Raw genomic sequence first — 17,222 nt, 5'->3', positions numbered from 1 at the left:
AATATCTGCTTGAGGAATAGTTCTTTCCCCTAGTCCCATCAAAACTCTGGGTTAATAGCTCCCCTGGTTCCCTTTTATGTATTGTCTGAGCTTTTGGTAACCTGTCCTTGGGGATGGCCCCCAGGTGCTGGCCACAGGGCTGAGTGCCCTGTACTCCTCACTGCCCCGCAAGATTGAGGTTCCAGGGGATGATTGGCACTGCCTGCGACGGGAGGATTGGCTGGGAGTGCCAGCACTTGCGCTCTTCATGAGTTCCCTAGAATTCTGCAATGCAGTCATTCAGGTGGGATTGCACCTTCCCAGGAGGACTGGTTCTTGGTCATTCTGGGCAAATGGGGTGGGAAGGGGGCACATTCCCTGGAGTTCTGCTGTTCTGCCATCTTGGGGGTGGGGTGCCTGCTTGTACCATTCTATTCCCTTCCAGACAGTGGCCACCTCACATTCTTCCTCCTTCTCTGTTGTACCCCTACAGGTGGCTCACCCTTTGGTGCAGAAGCAGCTAGTTGATTATATCCATAATGGGTTCTTGGTGCCTGTCATGGGCCCTGCCCTGCATAAGGTGAGAGTTATGGGTGGCAAGGCTGAGGGGTGGTGACCCCAGTGCCAGGACCAATGTGGGAAGTAGTGGGCTGGGTACTCTTCCCCTTTTCCCTATCTTCTCCTGGTTCCTCCTTAGAGCTCGGGGAAAATAACTTAGTACATGTGCAGGGAAGCCCTAAATTTCCAAACTTTCCCTCCCCTTCATCCAGACCTCTGTGGAGGAGATGATCGCCAGTACCGCCTATCTGGAGCTTTTCCTACGGAGTATCTCAGAGCCTGCTTTGCTCCGTACCTTCCTGCGATTCCTGCTGTTACACCGGCATGACACCCACACCATCCTTGACACCCTCGTTGCCCGTATTGGCAGCAACTCCCGGGTATGGCCCCTACCTCTGTCCTGGCTTACCTGGGTGAGCCATCTTCTCTCTCTGAACTTTGTTCTGGGAGGGTGTGCCTGCCCTTCTTTGGCCTTTGTCTCCAGCAGTCACTTCAAAGTTAGGTGGCATTTACTTTCCAGTATTAAACTTTTGACCACTTTGGGAGTAGCTCCCTTGCTTTTGTAATATATGAATCTAGAACACATTACTTTTTCTGGATAACTGGCTCCTCATCATGACTAGGGGTTTTGCCATTGTGCTGTACTTGCGATGTAGCATTGGCCTGGGGTTCTCTTCAGCTGTGTATTGTACTGTGGCCTGCTGTGGGTGACTGAGATCACTTCCCCAGGTTTTGTGTTTGCTTTGATAGGTGATCCAGCTGCTACTGGTATGCTTAGCTCTTTTCCCCTTTGGATTTGCCACATTTGAAGTGCTGTAACTTGGGGCACGCATCTCCCCACCTACCTACTTAAACATTTTTTCCTCCTGAACATTTTTACTGAATGTTTTACTTACTGTTTTCTCCTACTAAGGATAAGTGGTAAACAGGGTAGGCATAGTTGCTGGTGTCATGGAGCTTCCTTACTTTATACAAACCCATTAATAAAATAATTGAAAGTTGTGGTCACTGTTATGAAAAAACCAAACAGCTGTTTAGAAAATAATAAGGTGGTCAGAAACCTTTCTGAGGAGGTGACATTGAGCTAAGACCTAAAGGTCATGAGGGAGTTCACCTATTGAAGAACAAGTGGAAGAAGAGTCTGAGCAGAGGGTGCAGCATGCACAGTACATGAGATGGGGATGAGTGAGTGTATTTGAGGAAATAAAAGACCAGTAAGACTGGAGGTGTAGTGAGCAAGGGGGAGAAGGGAATGAGGTGAAAGTAGAGAGGTAGGTAAGATTCAGTCATGCATGACCTTGTAGACCATGGTAAGCAGTTTGGATTTTAATCAGTAGAAATATGTATGAAAGAGGAGTAAGTAGTTTTCAATAATAAAGACCCAGAGTCTGTCTAGGGGAATAAAGCATTCATTTAGTCATGAACTTTATGCCATTTATTTAGCTCTGGAACCATTTTTTTGTTTCTGTCTTATAACAAATTGAAGTTCCCTAGGTCCTTGTATTTAAAATAGAAGTTCTCAGATTACTAAAGGTTCTGGAAAACTGTTGAAAATCATTCAGATACATTGAGATACCTGGTAGTAGGCCTCTTGGTAGGTGAGGTTTTGGGATAGCTGTTTTGTGTAGGTGAGGTTTTTGAATACTAAGGGTATGGATGAAGTATTCTACACTGACTTTGATTAGACCAGTGTTTCTGAACCAGGTGCACACTTCAGAATTTGAAAATGGCAACAGCTACAACAGTTTCTAGGCTCCCTGCCTTAGATTTCTTGGATTATAATATACAGGGCATGTGCATTTTTACAATATTCCAAAAAGTACTTATGATACATGCCTGGGTTAATTAGGAATTATTGTCTAAAATCAATAGGAAATAGATGTCAAAGCTTTAATTTTACAAAGATACCAATTTCGCATTATGCTAAAGTTAGACCATGGTCTTTTATCTATTCAGCCTGATGGAATGTCCTCTTCATGTTTTGAGACAGTTAATTTCCTTCTTGAGGTTGATTTTTTTTTTTTTTTTTCCTATGTTGGGCTATCTCCATGTTCCTTTTGTCTTAATCTTATCCTCACTTTGACTCTCTCTCATTGTCTTTAGTCTTCAGCATTTAATTTTATTAGTCTTGCATTTGGTCCTCTCGTCTCAGGAGCCTTCATGTTTTTGGGGTATTTCTTCTTGTTTCCTGCTTCTTGGAGGACAAGATTGTTTCTGATTTCAGGATGCCGGGGCTTTCCTTTCTACTGTTTGGCCTTTTTTAGTCTTGATTCTGCTGCCCTGACTTTGAACTTCTTTAAGCTTTTCTTTTGTGGCTTCAAGTGAATCATGCTGGCTAGTCAGTCTCTGTGCCTGTTTTAGTTTCCCATTGCTGTCATAACAAATCACCACAAACATAGTGGCTTAAAACACACAAATTTATTATCTTACAGTTCTGTAGGTCATACGTCTGACACAGATCTCACTAGGCTAAAATCAAAATGTTTTCAGGGCTGTGTTCCTTTCTGGAGTCTCTAGGAATGGATCTGTTTCCTTGCTCAGTAGGGTTGCTGGTAGAATTTATTTCATTGCAGTTCTAGGACTGAGATTCCCATTTTCTTGCTGGCTGTCAGCTGAGGACCATTCCCAGATTCTAGACGCCAACCAAATTCCTTGGTTTGTAGCCCCCTTCTTTCATCCTCAGAGCCATCAATGGTGGATCAAGTCCCTCTCAAGCTTCAGATATCTTTTTGACCCAGCTCGTGAAGGTCCTGTGCTTTTAAGGACTCAAGTGATTTGATTGTGCCTTCCTGGATAATCCATGCTACTTTCCCCACCTCAAATTTCATAACCATAATCATATCTGCAAAGTACCTTTTGTCATGTAGGGTAAAATACTTACAGGTTATGGGGATTAGGACCTGGACATCTTTGGGGTACCATTTTTCTACCTACCTCACAACCTTTCAGTGAGTGTGAATGTTTTCATTGCTAGTTAAAATGGTTATTTAGGGTAAATCTGAAAACATCCTTGCAAATATCCAAATATGTGAACTGATATTTCATCTCTTTGTCACTACAGTTGGCTTTTAATCTTCCCACATTTATTTAGTAAATGATGAGCATCTAGACTGTGCAGTGTGCCCTGGCCTAAGACCCAATAGTCATCTTCAGGGAGCTCTAGGTATACTTGCCATAAGGGAAGTAGAGAGAAAGTGCTGTGGGGGTTCAAAGGAGTGAGGGAGTGCTTACTTGTGTCTGTTGTCTTCTACTCTCTTCGCCTAGCCAGAGAAGAACCACCCTTCTTATTTTCTAAAACAAATGGTTTCCTCTATTCTGGACACACCTATTTTTTCCTTTTCCTGTCAGCTGTGCTTGAGCTTTTCTTTCTTCTACCTTCTTAGAGATACATCAGTGTTGGAGAGGTGACTCAGACTCCATGTTCACAGCCCCACCCACTTCCCAGCTGGGATTCTTCCAGGTTCCCTCTGGTTTCTTGTTGGTAGGCATTTAGTTACTGTGCAGCCGCAGTCTCTGCTGACAGGCATTCACTTAGTTATCATATTGTTGTTGTCTCCTGTTAGTCATTCACTCAGTCCCAGTATTTCCTAGGGTCTTTCTTCATGGGTATTCATTAAGTACTACTGGAATCTCTGCTGACAAGGGTATGTAACCAGAGAGTCTGCTGACATGTGTATGGTCTGTAGAAATACAGAACGTGACACATGGTTCATTCCTATCTGTGAATAGTGAGGTCTTGCCTACAAAGATCATGTGATCATTTATTTAATATGCAAATGATCATTATGTGCCAGGCCCTATGCACATGCTACTCTAGGAGTGGTTGGTTGGGCCTGGGGCTGGGGGGTTCCCATTTGGTAAACATCTTGGTGGGTAGAGAGCTCTTATGGTGACTCCCTCCCTCCTCCCCCACCCCCCCAGCTCTGCATGGTCTCTCTGAGTCTCTTCAGGACCCTACTGAACCTCAGCTGTGAGGATGTCCTGCTGCAGCTGGTTCTCAGGTACCTGTGGGGGCAGGGCTGAGGGATGGCTGATCCTGAACTCTCAAGGCCTTGTGCATTGCTGGGGCCATGGGTTGTATTGGGGTTGCTCATGTGGAGCATGGCTTAGCCATGTAGTTCCATTGGCCTGGCTTAGCCATGTGTTTCTACTGGCCTGATGTTCTTGGAGCCTGTCTTGGCCATGTAGTTCCATTGGCCTGATGTTCTCCCAAGCCCTGTCCTTCCTTTCTGATCTATCCTGTGCTCCTTTTTCTGCTTTCCCAGGTATCTTGTCCCGTGTAACCATGTGATGCTGAGCCAGAAGCCAGCTGTACGTGATGTGGACCTATATGGACGAGCTGCAGACAAGTTTCTCTCCCTTATCCCACGCTGTTGTCGGCATCGTGCCCCTAGCCCACCCCGTCCAGAGCATGCCTCATGGGCACGAGGTGGGCCTAGCAGAGAGGCAGGGAGAAGGGAGGACACAACGGGTATGGCCTGGGTTCTGGGGAGCCTAGCAAGAAGGTGGGGTTTGGGTGCGGGGAGGGAGATGGCCATGAGTGGCATTTTCATCTTTGGGGAGGTTGATGCCTTAAATCCACCAAAGAAATTTAGCTTCTGAGCAAAGCTGTTCCTCTTCTTCATTCCAGTCATGTATTGTTTCTATTTTCCATTGTTTCTTTGGTATTGGGGGTGGTGAGTGGGGGTGGTGGATGCAGAAAAGCTTAATTTGGAGGGTGGAGAATCAGCTGCCTAAATAGGTCACATTTCTTCGCTGCTTCACTGCCTTCTCTCTTAGTCTCCCTAGGTGCCTTATTCCTCCTCCTGGCCCTCTGTCTCTTTGATTCCTCTTATGTTTTTTTTCCCTCTGTAGGCCCTGGAAGCCCAAGTGTTGACTCCTCTTCTGTGATGACAGTGCCCCGGCCCTCCACACCGTCTCGTCTGGCCCTCTTCCTGCGACAGCAGAGTCTGGGTGGCCCGGAATCCCCAGCTCCAGCCCCTCGCTCACCAGGGCTTGCTGCATCCCCAGCCTCCAGCCCTGGCCGACGGCCCAGCCCTGTGGAGGAGCCTGGTGAGCTGGAAGACAATTACCTGGAGTATCTGCGTGAGGCACGCCGTGGTGTGGACCGGTGTGTCCGAGCCTGCCGTACCTGGTCTGCCCCCTATGATGGCGAGCGGCCCCCTCCTGAGCCTAGTCCTGTTGGCTCCCGGACTAAGAAACGCAGCCTACTGCCTGAGGAGGACAGGGACAATGTGGGGGAAGGGGAGGAGGAAGAGCTGGGGAGTGGAGGGCGTTCTGGGGGTACAGGGGAGGGCCCTGGCCACCTGCCCCCTCCCCAGCTCAATGGGGTGCCAGGACCATGGCCTGAGGGGGCCAAGAAGGTTCGTCGGGTGCCTCAGGAGGGGGCTGGGGAACTGCCAGAGAGCACCTCCGAGGGCATGGCAGGACTAGAGGGCTTTGGGCAGGAGCTCCGGGAACTGGAGGTGGCATTAAGCAATGGGGGGGCTGGCTCAGAACCCCCGCTAGAGCCTCCACTACCTCTTGAGGAGGAGGAGGCCTATGAGAGCTTCACCTGTCCCCCTGAGCCCCCCAGCCCCTTCCTCAGCAGCCCATTGCGGACGCTCAACCAGCTGCCAAGCCAGCCCTTCACTGGTAAGCTACTTAGCCTAGGCCTTCCCCTTTGCGTACTCTTTGCATGTATTCAACATGTTTGTGCTGATTTCTGAGACTTCTTTTCCATGTCATTTCCATGTACTTGCCTAGCTCTTCATCCATTTTGCTTGGATCCCTTCCAGATACATGTCATACTTGGGTCTCTGTGTCTGTCTATATGTCTTCCATGCTTGTGCTGGTTTGAGTATTAATTTATGTCTGAGCCTTGTATGTTCTATGTGCATGTTCCTCCTCTTCCCTAGTCTGGCCATTTCCTGAGATTGTGATCAGGATGTGTTTGGTGTTTCCTGGTAAATCACAGCAATATATCTGAACAATACATATGGAGGACATATGTGGTGTTCTGTATGTGAGGCATCTGTAAGCCATGCTGTTCCATGCTGTTCCCACCCGTATATTTGTCTGGGTGTTGGGTCTCCTATCAACTTTTCTGTGACCTAGGATCATCTCTTCTGGCGTTCTTCCCCCTACTCTGCCCTGGTCTCCTTTCTTCTCCTAGTCTCTTTAGAGAAGGACTCAATTTCAGGTTTTTGCTGTTTTCTGTCCTTGTCCCTTGTTGGTTGCTATAATTACCCAGTTAAGACTTTCTTACAGACTCATCATTAGTAGTAAGGACTGAAGCAGATAGAGTGAAATGCCTCTTTGAGGGCAAATGAGAAAAGTGTAGCTCTGATCTCCCCAACTGAGCTCTTTTGGTCTTTCTAAAGACCCTGGAGTTAGACCTGACCTGAGTGACTGGGCTAACTCCTCTTTGTTTTTATTTGAGATCCAGCTTTACCATCCCAGCTCTTATCTGGTTCTTATCCTTACTCCCCACCTCACTCTAGGGGGAAAACAAACAAACAAAATACACCACCTCTGAGAAGCAGTGTCTAGACACACCTTGAGTTAGTGTCCCTTCATATCATTGACGTGTGTAAACCACTTACTGTGATGCTGGTACCTTGGGAGAACTCAGCACGTGGTAGCTTTTTACTAGGGATTGTCATCTTTTGGCTGCAAGGCAGATATAAGTTGACCAAGGTATACGCCCATCTTCTGGTTGTTTGTAGTCAAGTTATTGTGCCTTGAGCAGTACATGTCCTAACTGGGCCTGGGATATGCTGCCATCCTGCTTGCATAGCATCAAGGCTTCTGCTCTAGAGTCACGACAACTCCGTCTTGCAGACTACAGAAAATGTGTTTCCATTTATTTAAGCTTTGCTTCTTCCTGCTCAGTACCATTAGAAGGTGGTATGCAGGTTTTACCACATTCTTGAAACATTAATTGAAGCTGTGTCCCTTTTCTTCTTTGTAAACTCTTCTGAGCTTTTTGAATTTTCTCATGTAAGAAAGTCCCAGGAAATGAGAGAAACAGAAGGACAGAGTTATGGGGTGTCTTAGGACCCTGTTAAGCTAGAGTTGTATGGAGTTAAGGCCAGTCACATGCATTTGGAGTGGAGAATGTTCTAGGATCTTTTTTGGAATTCATTGCCTCTTTCCCTTTGTTGCTCTCCTGTCTCAGTTCATGGTGCAGTTCTTAGGTTTAATCCCTTTCCCTTACAGATCACTGGTCAGACAGACTGATGGCTCTAGAGTCCTCCTGCTGGTGATCTGGCTCAGTTGAGGCCACTTCTCCCAGTAGATCATTCTAATCCCTTCTGTTATCCTCTCACCCAGCAAAGAGTCTGTTCTGAGTCAGTTTTCTCTAGCTCTGAACTAAACTTTTTTCTATAAATTCTCTTCTACCTTCTTGGTTCCCAGTTCCTGAACAGAGCTGATTTCTTCTTTGGGGCTCCCAGAGATTTCTCCCCTATCTTTTAAGTTGGCCTTCGTAGTTACCTTTGTCTTTGTTACAGTTCATTCTTGCTTTCTTTCTGATCCAGGTGTAGTGTTATCCTCTGTCTTGTGTGTAACCTGATTCTTCTTTTGGTCCTAATCACTTTCTTGCTTGTTCTTTCTTCTGTTATGTCTCTTGGGTGAAACTTTTTAAAATACTGAGAGACATTATGTAGTGTATAGTTATTACTGAAAACTTATAATTTGCTACATCTTGGGCTAACTGCTTTATAGGAATATTTCTTTGATCCTTTTAATAACCCTGTGAGGTGGGTATATTTTATTTTGTTAAGTAGGACACTATGCTTAGAGAATTTTGATTCATCCAGCAGCTTAACTAGTAAAGGATAAAGCTGGAATTTGAAACCAGGTCTGTCTGACTCCAGAGCCTATGATCTGGCTCTTCATCCTGAGTGTAAAGCTGGCATGTGGACTTTTGGGTCCACATGGTATCTACCATTTCATCTCTTCCAGAGTAGGTGATCACAGGATACTTAAATATAACCCAGACACTGACATACAAATGATTTTCATCTAGTGGCGGGGGGTCTCTCGGTTTTGGGAGGAATGCGTGTGATGTGCATTGTGTTCAGGCCTTGTATCCTTGTGCCCAACCTCCCCAGGCCCCTTCATGGCTGTGCTCTTTGCCAAACTCGAGAACATGCTGCAGAACTCCGTCTATGTCAACTTCCTGCTGACGGGGCTGGTGGCCCAGCTGGCCTGTCACCCCCAGCCCCTGCTCCGCTCTTTCCTGCTCAACACCAACATGGTCTTCCAGCCCAGTGTCAAGTCCCTGCTGCAGGTGTGCGATGCATGCATGCATGGGTGCGTCCAGGCTCCATGGTGGGCCAGGCCCGCAGCTGGAGTGACCCTGGGGGGGCTGGGAACAGGCCCAGTGGGATTAGAAAGGACTGTCAGTGTAGAGCCACACAGAAATGTCATGAAGTTGTGCTTCATAGGTGCTGGGTTCTGTGAAGAATAAAATTGAGAGCTTTGCGGCCTCCCAGGAGGACTTCCCAGCACTGCTATCCAAAGCCAAGAAGTACCTCATTGCCCGTGGCAAGTTGGACTGGGCCGAGGGCCCTGCAGCAGGACCTACCCCCCGCCGCTCCGATCCCCTAGGTGAGGCCTACCCCACCACTCCAGTCCTCTTCCTACCTTCCCTAGATAGCTAATTAGCCCAGGTTAATTGAACTCTTATTAAGGGTGAAACCTTGTGCCATGAACTGAGGAGTTGTAGAAAATTGAGTCTTGATGTTTGTCCTGTGGCTTCTGGTCACAGGATAAAATACAGTTGTGTCCTCTAAGAGCCAAATCAGCAGCACTAGCAAAAACTGCTGAAGTAGTAAGACAGGCAAGGGGACAGAGTAGTCTCTAGGTTGAGGTATTGTTACAGCTTGGGAACAGGAATGGCATTTGACATGGTTCTTGAGATAGATAAGACTTGGGTAGCCAAAGGAGTGGGATGGCTTTTTTCTTTTGTCCAGGCAACAGCACGAACTATTTTGTTGGAACAGGGGATTTGGAAGGTGGTGAAACAGTTGGCAATAAGGCTGGAAAGATGTGGCCAGAGTTCAGATTAGGTTCTCAGATTAGGAGTTGGACTGGGTAGAAGTTGTGATCTTTTGGGCAGTGAAAACCCACTGGAGGTTCTTAGATATGAGAGTGGAGAGATAAGCATATTAGTTCATGTGCTAAGTGAATTGGAGCCAGGAGAAAATAGAGTCAGGAGGCTTCTGCTGAAATGCATCTGTGACCTGCAAGGCTTGAATTAGAATAGTGGGAACAGGAAGGAAGAATTTGATAATGTGGAAATGAAAAGGAAGTCTTGGCAGAGTTTGGTGAATGGTTGTGAGCCACAAGGAGGAAGGAAGAATTAAATGTGACCATGCAGTTTTAAATCTAGATCTTCCATCTGCAAGTGTCTGAGCATTTGCTGTATGTACTAGCCATTGTCTTTGGTACAGGCTACTCAGGGAGGTATAAGATGAGACCTCTGCTTTTAAAGAGCTGACAGTCAGTCTGGAGAGTGACTAGAGAAATGTCCTAACTGGGAAAGCAAGGTCCCAAAGGTGGTGGAATAGTGGGATCCATTGCACCAGGAAAGGATTAACTTTGGGCAGGAAAAGATTTTTTTTCCTCCTTTTGAGGCAAATGAGGATAGATCAAAGGAGGAAGTGATATGTACCCATGGAGTTGTGAGGTGTGGAGGGAAAAGTCAGGAAATTGAAGTCCTTTATTTGCTAATCAAAGTAGGAAGGAAAATAATATGCTAAGAGCAAGAGAGCAGGGGTGAGATGGAGGTATGAGAGATGTGGGTTGGGAAGACAGTACCAGAACGGTTATTATAGTTCCTTAGCATGATTTCCTCATGTGAAGATGTCTTATTTCCATAGTGCTAGTATTGTGTTCACTGTAGAATAAATAAGAGTCTAAGCCCTTGAGCTCACAGATTACTGTATGAGATAGAAGATCTGTATATAAACTAGAAACAAGTTATTACAGTACAGTATGATAAAGGCAGTGAAATGGGAAGTCAGTGGAGGGCAAATCAGAGGTTTTTCAGAGGGGTGGGGATAATAAGATTAGGCCAAGGATGATGGAAACAGTGGGGAGAGCAAAATTAAGACCTAGAAGGCTACAAAAGCAAGAAAGAAGCCTGGAGGGTTCCAGGAAGAGCAGATCTGTGTGGGCACAAAAGCAGGAGTGGGTGTAAAGAGTTTGGAGAAGGGGTTAGAGGGGGCATGTGAGCCTGGTTGTGAAGGGTTCTGAATGCCGTATTTAGTTGGCCTGTACAGCGTACCTCTGTAGCCAGTATTAGAGATAGAGAGTGGGAACTGTAACATGATCTAGAGACTAGATCCCTAGAATCTAGGCCCTAGAGATGGGACAAAGATCCAGAGACAGGAATCTAGGAAGAAAATTAGGAGAGACAGCAGTGTTTTAAATGGTTCCTTTGAGTCTAAAGTGAGGTGAAGTTTGGCCATGTGAAGTTGCCTAAAGTGACATGAGGTGGGAGTAGGCTTTGGTGGATCTAGGAGAGAGACTGGTGGTTGGCGAAGTGATGGCACAGGAGATCAGATTCTGGAGGGATAGTGGAGTATGGTGGAAGTGGTAAAGCCCCTGGACTGTGATTGGATATACACCCTGTAGGTGTTGAAGGAGTAGAGGCTGTGGGTCCTGTGTTATAGATAGTTCAGGAGCATAAGGTAAGCCTGTGTTATGGACTGAGGAGAAATAGCTTAGTGATGGTAGAATAGCGATTGGAAAGGGAGGAGCAGTTAGAGAGTCCCTCAGGGTGAGAGGGCATGGAGAAGGGGTCTTGGTTGGGAATGAAGCAGTTGTGTTGACTGACCGAGAAGACTAAGGGTGATGGTTGGCTTGGTGGGGAGGCTGGATGGAGGGAAAAATGCTGGGCAGGCAGCATTTTGGTTTTAGAGTCCTAGTCCAGATTACTGTGAACCCAGGGAGGGGGGCATCTCTCAGACCGAGAGAGGATGCCTTACCCCAGCACCTTCACGATCCCTGATACCCATTTATTCCCAGTGAAGAGCCGGAGGCCATCCTTGGGGGAGTTGCTCCTGCGGCATGCACACAGTCCAACCAGGGCCCGGCAGGCGGCACAGTTGGTTCTTCAGCCTGGGAGAGACGGCGCAGGACTTGGCCTAGGTGGGGGCTCCCCTGGGGCTTCAACTCCGGTTCTACCCCCTCGGGGTGGGGCCCCTGAGCGCCAAGGTGAGGCTCTGCGAGTCAAGAATGCTGTCTACTGTGCAGTCATTTTCCCTGAATTTCTCAAGGAGTTGGCTGCCATTTCCCAGGCCCATGCTGTCACCTCGCCTTTCTTGTTGGATACTTCAGAGGAGGGATCTGGTCCTCCTGTCTCAGGCTTCGGGCCCCTCAATCCTTAACTTTCTTCCATGGACAATCAGGGCCTCCAGTGGCCTGGGCTGGGGCCAGGGTATAGGCTCCTTTTTATGTTTGGAGGCAGTGGTAAGAGGACTTTTTAATTTATTTCTGATGAATGTTTTATGGAGAACTTGTTGCAATATGTATAAAAGGGAAATCTCTATTCTCTGCTCATTCTTCTTTCCCACCCTTTTTCTCTGGGGCTGGGGCCCCAGGAAGGTTGTACATAAATAGGAGGTCAGGGGTATTTTCTCTCTCATGAGGACATTGGTTTTAAGGTTTTAAGGTGCTTCTTAACACCGTTAAAGGGTGAGGGGGTCATGGAGCCTAGGGGAAAAAAGTAGGGACTCTTCTCCAGCCCCAAGACGGAAGAAGCAGCATGGGCCGAGGATGGTTTGGGGGAGCAGCAGCTGATGTTTATTGGGGACCAGTATCCCTGTGCCAGATCTTGGGGGCCTTGCCCCCTGAATCTCTCGCCTCAGCTTCATTCGTCGCTGTCGAACTCTGAGGACAGACCCTGCAGCAGGGGCAGGGACATGGAGTGCCGGTCGGGGTCCCCGGGGCCCCCACCCTGGACTCCTGGTGCGGGGCTGCGGGGGCTGAAGAGCCAGTTCTCTGCCAGGGTTGGGGATAGTCACAGCTTGACTCATGCCCTGGTCTTTCTGCCTTCCTGGTCCCTCCCTCTGGCCCTCTGTGCTGTGCCCACCCCCTCACCAGGACCATGCTTCCATCTCACCACCCCTGGCTCCCTCCATCCCCTTCACCAGGATCTGGTGTGGTGTTAGGGGTGCCCCACACATTCCTGGGGCACACATTCCTATATTCCTCATGCCCTCTCCCTCCACCAGATCCCATCTGTCTCAACCTCATATCCCCTAGCAGTACCTGACAGCATCTGGGGCCCCCTGCGGAAGGGGTTTCGGCCCTTGTAGGAGAATCTGGTGGGTCTGCCTTCTGGCCTTTCCTGAGGAGGTGGTGTAGGTGGGGCTGGGGCAGGTGGGGGCACATCAGTAGCTTCAGGGGTGTCGGTAGGGGTTGACATGGGGGCCAGAGGTGGCATGATCCCAAGGTTGGGTCTGACCCAGTTGGCCCCATGGGGCAGTGGATCTTTGGTCAGAGGCTTCTGTGGTCCCAGCACTCCTTTGGGCTGCAGTGAAAACTTGAGGCAGGAGAAGGCAACAGGCAGGGACCGTTGTAACCGGAGCAGCTGGGGCTCTTGGGCTGTAGGCAACAGCCCCAGCTGTAGCCAGGAACAGGAGAAGACCTGGTAGATGACATAGATGCTGTGGGTGCTTCGGAGCCAGGGAAGATTTTGCTGTAGGCTCACCTGAGCTGGTGGCAGCAGCAGGAAGGCCACCTTCTTGCGCAGACCACCCATGTGCAGGCGGATCCTGCAGGGCTGCCCATCCAATAGTCGCGTTTCTTCATAGGCGATCTCTTCCCGGCCGTTTGGTGAGTATTCCCGAGTGCAGTGGGCAAAGGCACCCTTAGATCCTACCTGCTCCAGGAGGTTTGGTAGTGGCCCTACTGGTTGTAGTGCCCGCCGACCCTGCCGACTTGGTAAAGCCAGGCGTGTGTGGGCTGGTCGGGACTGCTTCACTAGCACACCCAGTAGGTCATAGCAGGCTGCATCCGACAGGAAAGGTACTGCCACTACATTGGGCCCAAAGCGCTCCTCGATAACCTGCAGATGGCCAGTTTATAGGTCAGGGACTGAGTTAGGGTCAGGAGTTACCTGGTAGCCTACTCTAGATTGACCCTCCTGCTGTTCCCTGTGCAATTACATCTCTACAATGTGCTCAGACGGCTTCCTGCTTATTTCCTAGTTCTCTCCTGTAGCAAAACCTTGAATATACTATGTGCCAGACCCTGCTGGATATTGGGAATACATAAAAGCATGAGATTTTGACCTTATCCTATTATAGCCCGGTCTGATGGAGGAGACAAATATGTACACAGTAGTCAGCTAAGTAAGATAATAGAGAACACGGGTGTGGAGGAGACGGGTAGTGATTTAACAGCTTTTTTCTTTGATAGAAGAGGATCAGAGAAGGTTTCTAGGTGGTAATACATGAGCTTTGAAGGAATCAGCTAGGTAGGAGGATGGTCAATCCAGGGAGAGGATACAACCAGTTTAAAAACCAGAATTTATAAACTAGGTGGGGCACATTCAGGAACACGTAATTTCATTGCACTTAAACATAGGGTATGAAGAGGGACAAGCACACAGCAACTAGACTGAAAGATCTTGTTTGTATGCAGTGTGACAGGAATTTGGTCCTGAGGGCAATGGAAAACCACTTGAAGGGCTCTGGGCAAGAGGGGCAAGATCAGAAAGGCTCTTTAGAAAGTTAATTTTGAGTAGGAAGACAAGAGGAGAGAAAGATCAGTTAAGAGTATTGTAATATTGCAAGCAAAACATGGTGAGGCCTTCAACTAAAATAATGGGGGAAGATATTTAGGTTATGGAATTAGTAGAACTTGATCACTTTAAGGAATGTGAGAAAAGGAATCCTGAAGGATAAGTTATTAGATGATTGATTGGGTGGGTGATGTTATTCACCACAAATGGGTACACAGAAATAGGTTGGAATGACCGTTCTTAAACATTTTCTGTCCTAACTGCAGGAGAGAGTTCCTTTAGGGATTTGAGGCCTCATCTTTGAAATGCTGGTTCTTCTAGTACGCTTTCAGGGATTCTAGTTCCTCTAGGTTTTGTCCTTCTTGTCTTGGCCTTTTTTGGTTTGGTTAACCCAGTTCTGGAAAGTTTAACTTCATGACCGACTGGGAAATCTTGTACGATCCTTTCTAGTATTCGTACTTAGATATGATCTCAACTCATCAAAGATACTGCTAGCTCAGACTTCTGGCTCTGTGGTCTGCTAGCCAGTACATAAAATTCCTTGTTTGGATCCCTTTCCTGTTTGAGACCCGTTCTGTTTTCAGAATAGCATTTTTGCTATGTTCTACTGCCCTTCCTCAGCTCCCAATTCCTACATGCCTGTCCCCTGGCCTTGCCCAGTTTGCCAGCCTTCTGGTAGAGTTCATCAGTGATCCCTTATGATCAATCTGTTTTTTGCTACATAGAACTGTTTTTGGAAGTGCTGCCCCATAGCATAAGAGGAGGGAGGGTCGCTAACTGATCAAGTTGTGTCTGCACTATGGACAAGCTGAAGTAGCTTGAAGAGTACTGTCTTTTGTCGCCTGGCCAGGGAAATACATGGTGCTTTTTCTTTTTTTTCTTTTTTTTCCATTTGAAATACTAGTGTTTATCATGGTGCTTTTTCTTAATCTGCATGGAAGAATTTCCCATAATTCCTCTTCTTTGCTTCATTGGGACAGGAAATACTTTATTTTTGGTGGGGCCATCAGGCTGAAGAACAGTTCTCTGAGAAGCTCTGAGAAGGGCCAGTTGGGTTACCAGGGGTGAGAGCAGAGCATTGGTGGGTTGGCATTTTTGTTTAGAATATTCTTCCCCATGACAAAGAAAGCATAGTGACCAAATATAACTTCAGAATCCTACCCTAGCTGCTCCTTTGGTCCCTAGGATCCTATACAAATAAGACAAATAGGAGTGTCTCCAGGAGGTACCTCTTTAGTGGGATTTTGACATTTAAAATACCTGTTCTTATGGTCCAAGTTTCTGATCAGGTGAATCCCTGATTTAGCTGGAGGGTTTTTCCCAGAATAGACATGAATTTGCCATGGTGGGGAGGTTTATAGGCTCTTTTTCTTACCCTTGAGGCCCCCAGTGGTTATCCTAAAATAGGGAAAATAGGGCACTCAGTTCTATGCCAGGGGGACTGTTCTTTGTAGAGTCACCATGTGAGACCACTACCTGTTCCCACTGCACCTTTACTTCTGGGTAAAAGTTCTGTGGAACATAGAAGCCTGCAAATTTAGATTTCCCAGGGGCAGCCTGGGAAAGTGAGGTTGGAAAACTTTCTTCCTGGGTATACCTCGGCTGGTATGAATTCTGAATGAGGAGACTTCAAGCCATATTTTGGTTAACTGTATGTTCTACAAAGTGCCCAATAAACTATCAGTTCTGGAGAGAGGAAACCAGATTACTCAGATGTGTCCTGCTCCTTGAATTTGCCACATATCACCAGTGATTTATTGTGTATCTACTTTGCCTTTCCTGACAATTTTCCATTTAAATAGGGAATTTTTCTGATGCTCAGAGATGTAGCTGTCTGCTGGTTGATGACCGCATTTACTTTCATCGTAATGAAATGCTTGATCTTGTCCAGGACCAATCTGCTGAAGCTAGGTACTCTGATATTTGTGAGGGCCTTGGCTCTCCTGTTTCTGCTTCCCTGGGAAGCTGACCTTTGTGGTGAGCTCCATTTCTAATGGGAGCTATATCTATTAAGGCTGTTTGAGTCTAGTAGGCACTACTTTAAGATGGTTGTTTTAAACTTGATAGAAGGGCTGCCTTCTATGAGTGCTTTAAATTCACTGTCCTTCAGATTATGTAACCAGAACCTGATCCCTAAATTCTCCAAATTCAGAAATTGTGGCCATCTAGATTTGGCAGGGGTACTTGCAACTCAGAGCTGACATCTGCCTGCTCCTGAAAATCTCCATATTTGGCTCAAAACCCAAATTTCTCATTTTGTGGATGTTAAGGTGGAGGGCGTATCTGTGAAGAAGTTCAAGCTTTTTTAGAAAGCTTACAAGGCTCTTCATGATCAGCCTCTGTACCTCTTTGACCTCATTTTCACCACTACTCATGTGAACTCTGCTCTACAGACTATTTGAGTTCACAAATATGCAATTTTTTTAAATCCTCTCCTGGCTTTTGCATGTGCTGTACTTTTAATTATACACTGTTCACTCGCTCACCCACCCACCCACCTGCTCACTAACTCATTTAGGTGTTTATTAAACATTCCTCTTTCCTCTATGTGAGAATAATTCCCACTTGCCTAGCTAGAACGTCACTCTCTCCAGGAAGCCTTCCTGACCTCATAAGTCCTACCCTGACTTAGCACTTGTCTCTGTTCTCAGAAATTCTTACTGCCTTTGAAGGAACTTCTTGCTGTTTTTTGCAATTGTGATTAAATTGGACAGTGTGTACAAAGCACTTAGTACAGTGTCCAGCGTGTAAGTAAGCACAGAGTAAATATTATTATCTTCAAGCTACCCACCACTTCCTACTCATAAGTTGCTCAGACCCATCTAGGTCACACTTTGTTCCTTTCTCTTTAGCTCTCTTACTTTATCCTTGATGAGGGTCCAGGTGGCATCAGCTTCATCCAGTGTCAGCAGGTGGGGGGTACCAACCAACATGGTGGGGTATG

The 17,222-nt window shown here is 47.0% G+C and overlaps 2 protein-coding genes across 6 annotated transcripts in view; one reads left to right on the top strand and one right to left on the bottom strand.

Annotated features, from left to right (window-relative positions):
- Positions 1-12,931, top strand: part of FHIP1B (FHF complex subunit HOOK interacting protein 1B) — a 24,556-nt gene extending 11,625 nt beyond the window's left edge. Inside the window, exons 4-12 of one of the 4 annotated variants that reach the window (XM_047878270.1) lie at positions 125-283; positions 473-559; positions 750-917; positions 4,459-4,538; positions 4,803-4,966; positions 5,392-6,171; positions 8,634-8,812; positions 8,970-9,132; positions 11,557-12,931. In XM_047878270.1, the coding sequence (XP_047734226.1) occupies positions 125-283; positions 473-559; positions 750-917; positions 4,459-4,538; positions 4,803-4,966; positions 5,392-6,171; positions 8,634-8,812; positions 8,970-9,132; positions 11,557-11,918 (2,142 nt within the window). In that variant the 3' untranslated portion in view covers positions 11,919-12,931. Of the gene's footprint in view, positions 1-124; positions 284-472; positions 560-749; positions 918-4,458; positions 4,539-4,802; positions 5,009-5,391; positions 6,172-8,633; positions 8,836-8,969; positions 9,133-11,556 lie in introns of those variants that run through there. The other 3 variants (XM_047878272.1, XM_047878269.1, XM_047878271.1) reach the window with 3 other exon arrangements.
- Positions 12,219-17,222, bottom strand: CD1H11orf42 (chromosome D1 C11orf42 homolog). 2 transcript variants are annotated; one of them, XM_047878273.1, is made up of 3 exons: positions 17,140-17,222; positions 12,802-13,600; positions 12,219-12,433 (listed from the first exon to the last, which is right to left on the bottom strand). In XM_047878273.1, exons 1-3 carry the CDS (start codon positions 17,209-17,211, stop codon positions 12,219-12,221), a joined length of 1,086 nt encoding a protein of 361 aa, XP_047734229.1. In that variant the 5' UTR covers positions 17,212-17,222. The 2 variants fall into 2 exon arrangements, with proteins under 2 accessions (XP_047734229.1, XP_047734231.1); XM_047878275.1 differs by having other exon boundaries at positions 12,401-12,531.

Source organism: Prionailurus viverrinus, chromosome D1, assembly GCF_022837055.1.
Source record: "Prionailurus viverrinus isolate Anna chromosome D1, UM_Priviv_1.0, whole genome shotgun sequence".
NCBI lineage: Eukaryota > Metazoa > Chordata > Mammalia > Carnivora > Felidae > Prionailurus > Prionailurus viverrinus.
Note: the sequence above shows the minus strand (reverse complement) of the source record. Positions and strands in the feature narration are given on the sequence as shown.

Excerpts from the sequence above, each read along its gene's own strand:
- CD1H11orf42 (XM_047878273.1), bottom strand. The coding sequence starts at position 17,211 with ATGTTGGTTGGTACCCCCCACCTGCTGACACTGGATGAAGCTGATGCC. Across the intron at positions 13,601-17,139 it reads GGACCCTCATCAAGGATAAA|GTTATCGAGGAGCGCTTTGG; the intron begins GTAAGAGAGCTA and ends GGCCATCTGCAG. Across the intron at positions 12,434-12,801 it reads GGGGCCCCAGATGCTGTCAG|GGTCTGTCCTCAGAGTTCGA; the intron begins GTACTGCTAGGG and ends CCCCTGCTGCAG.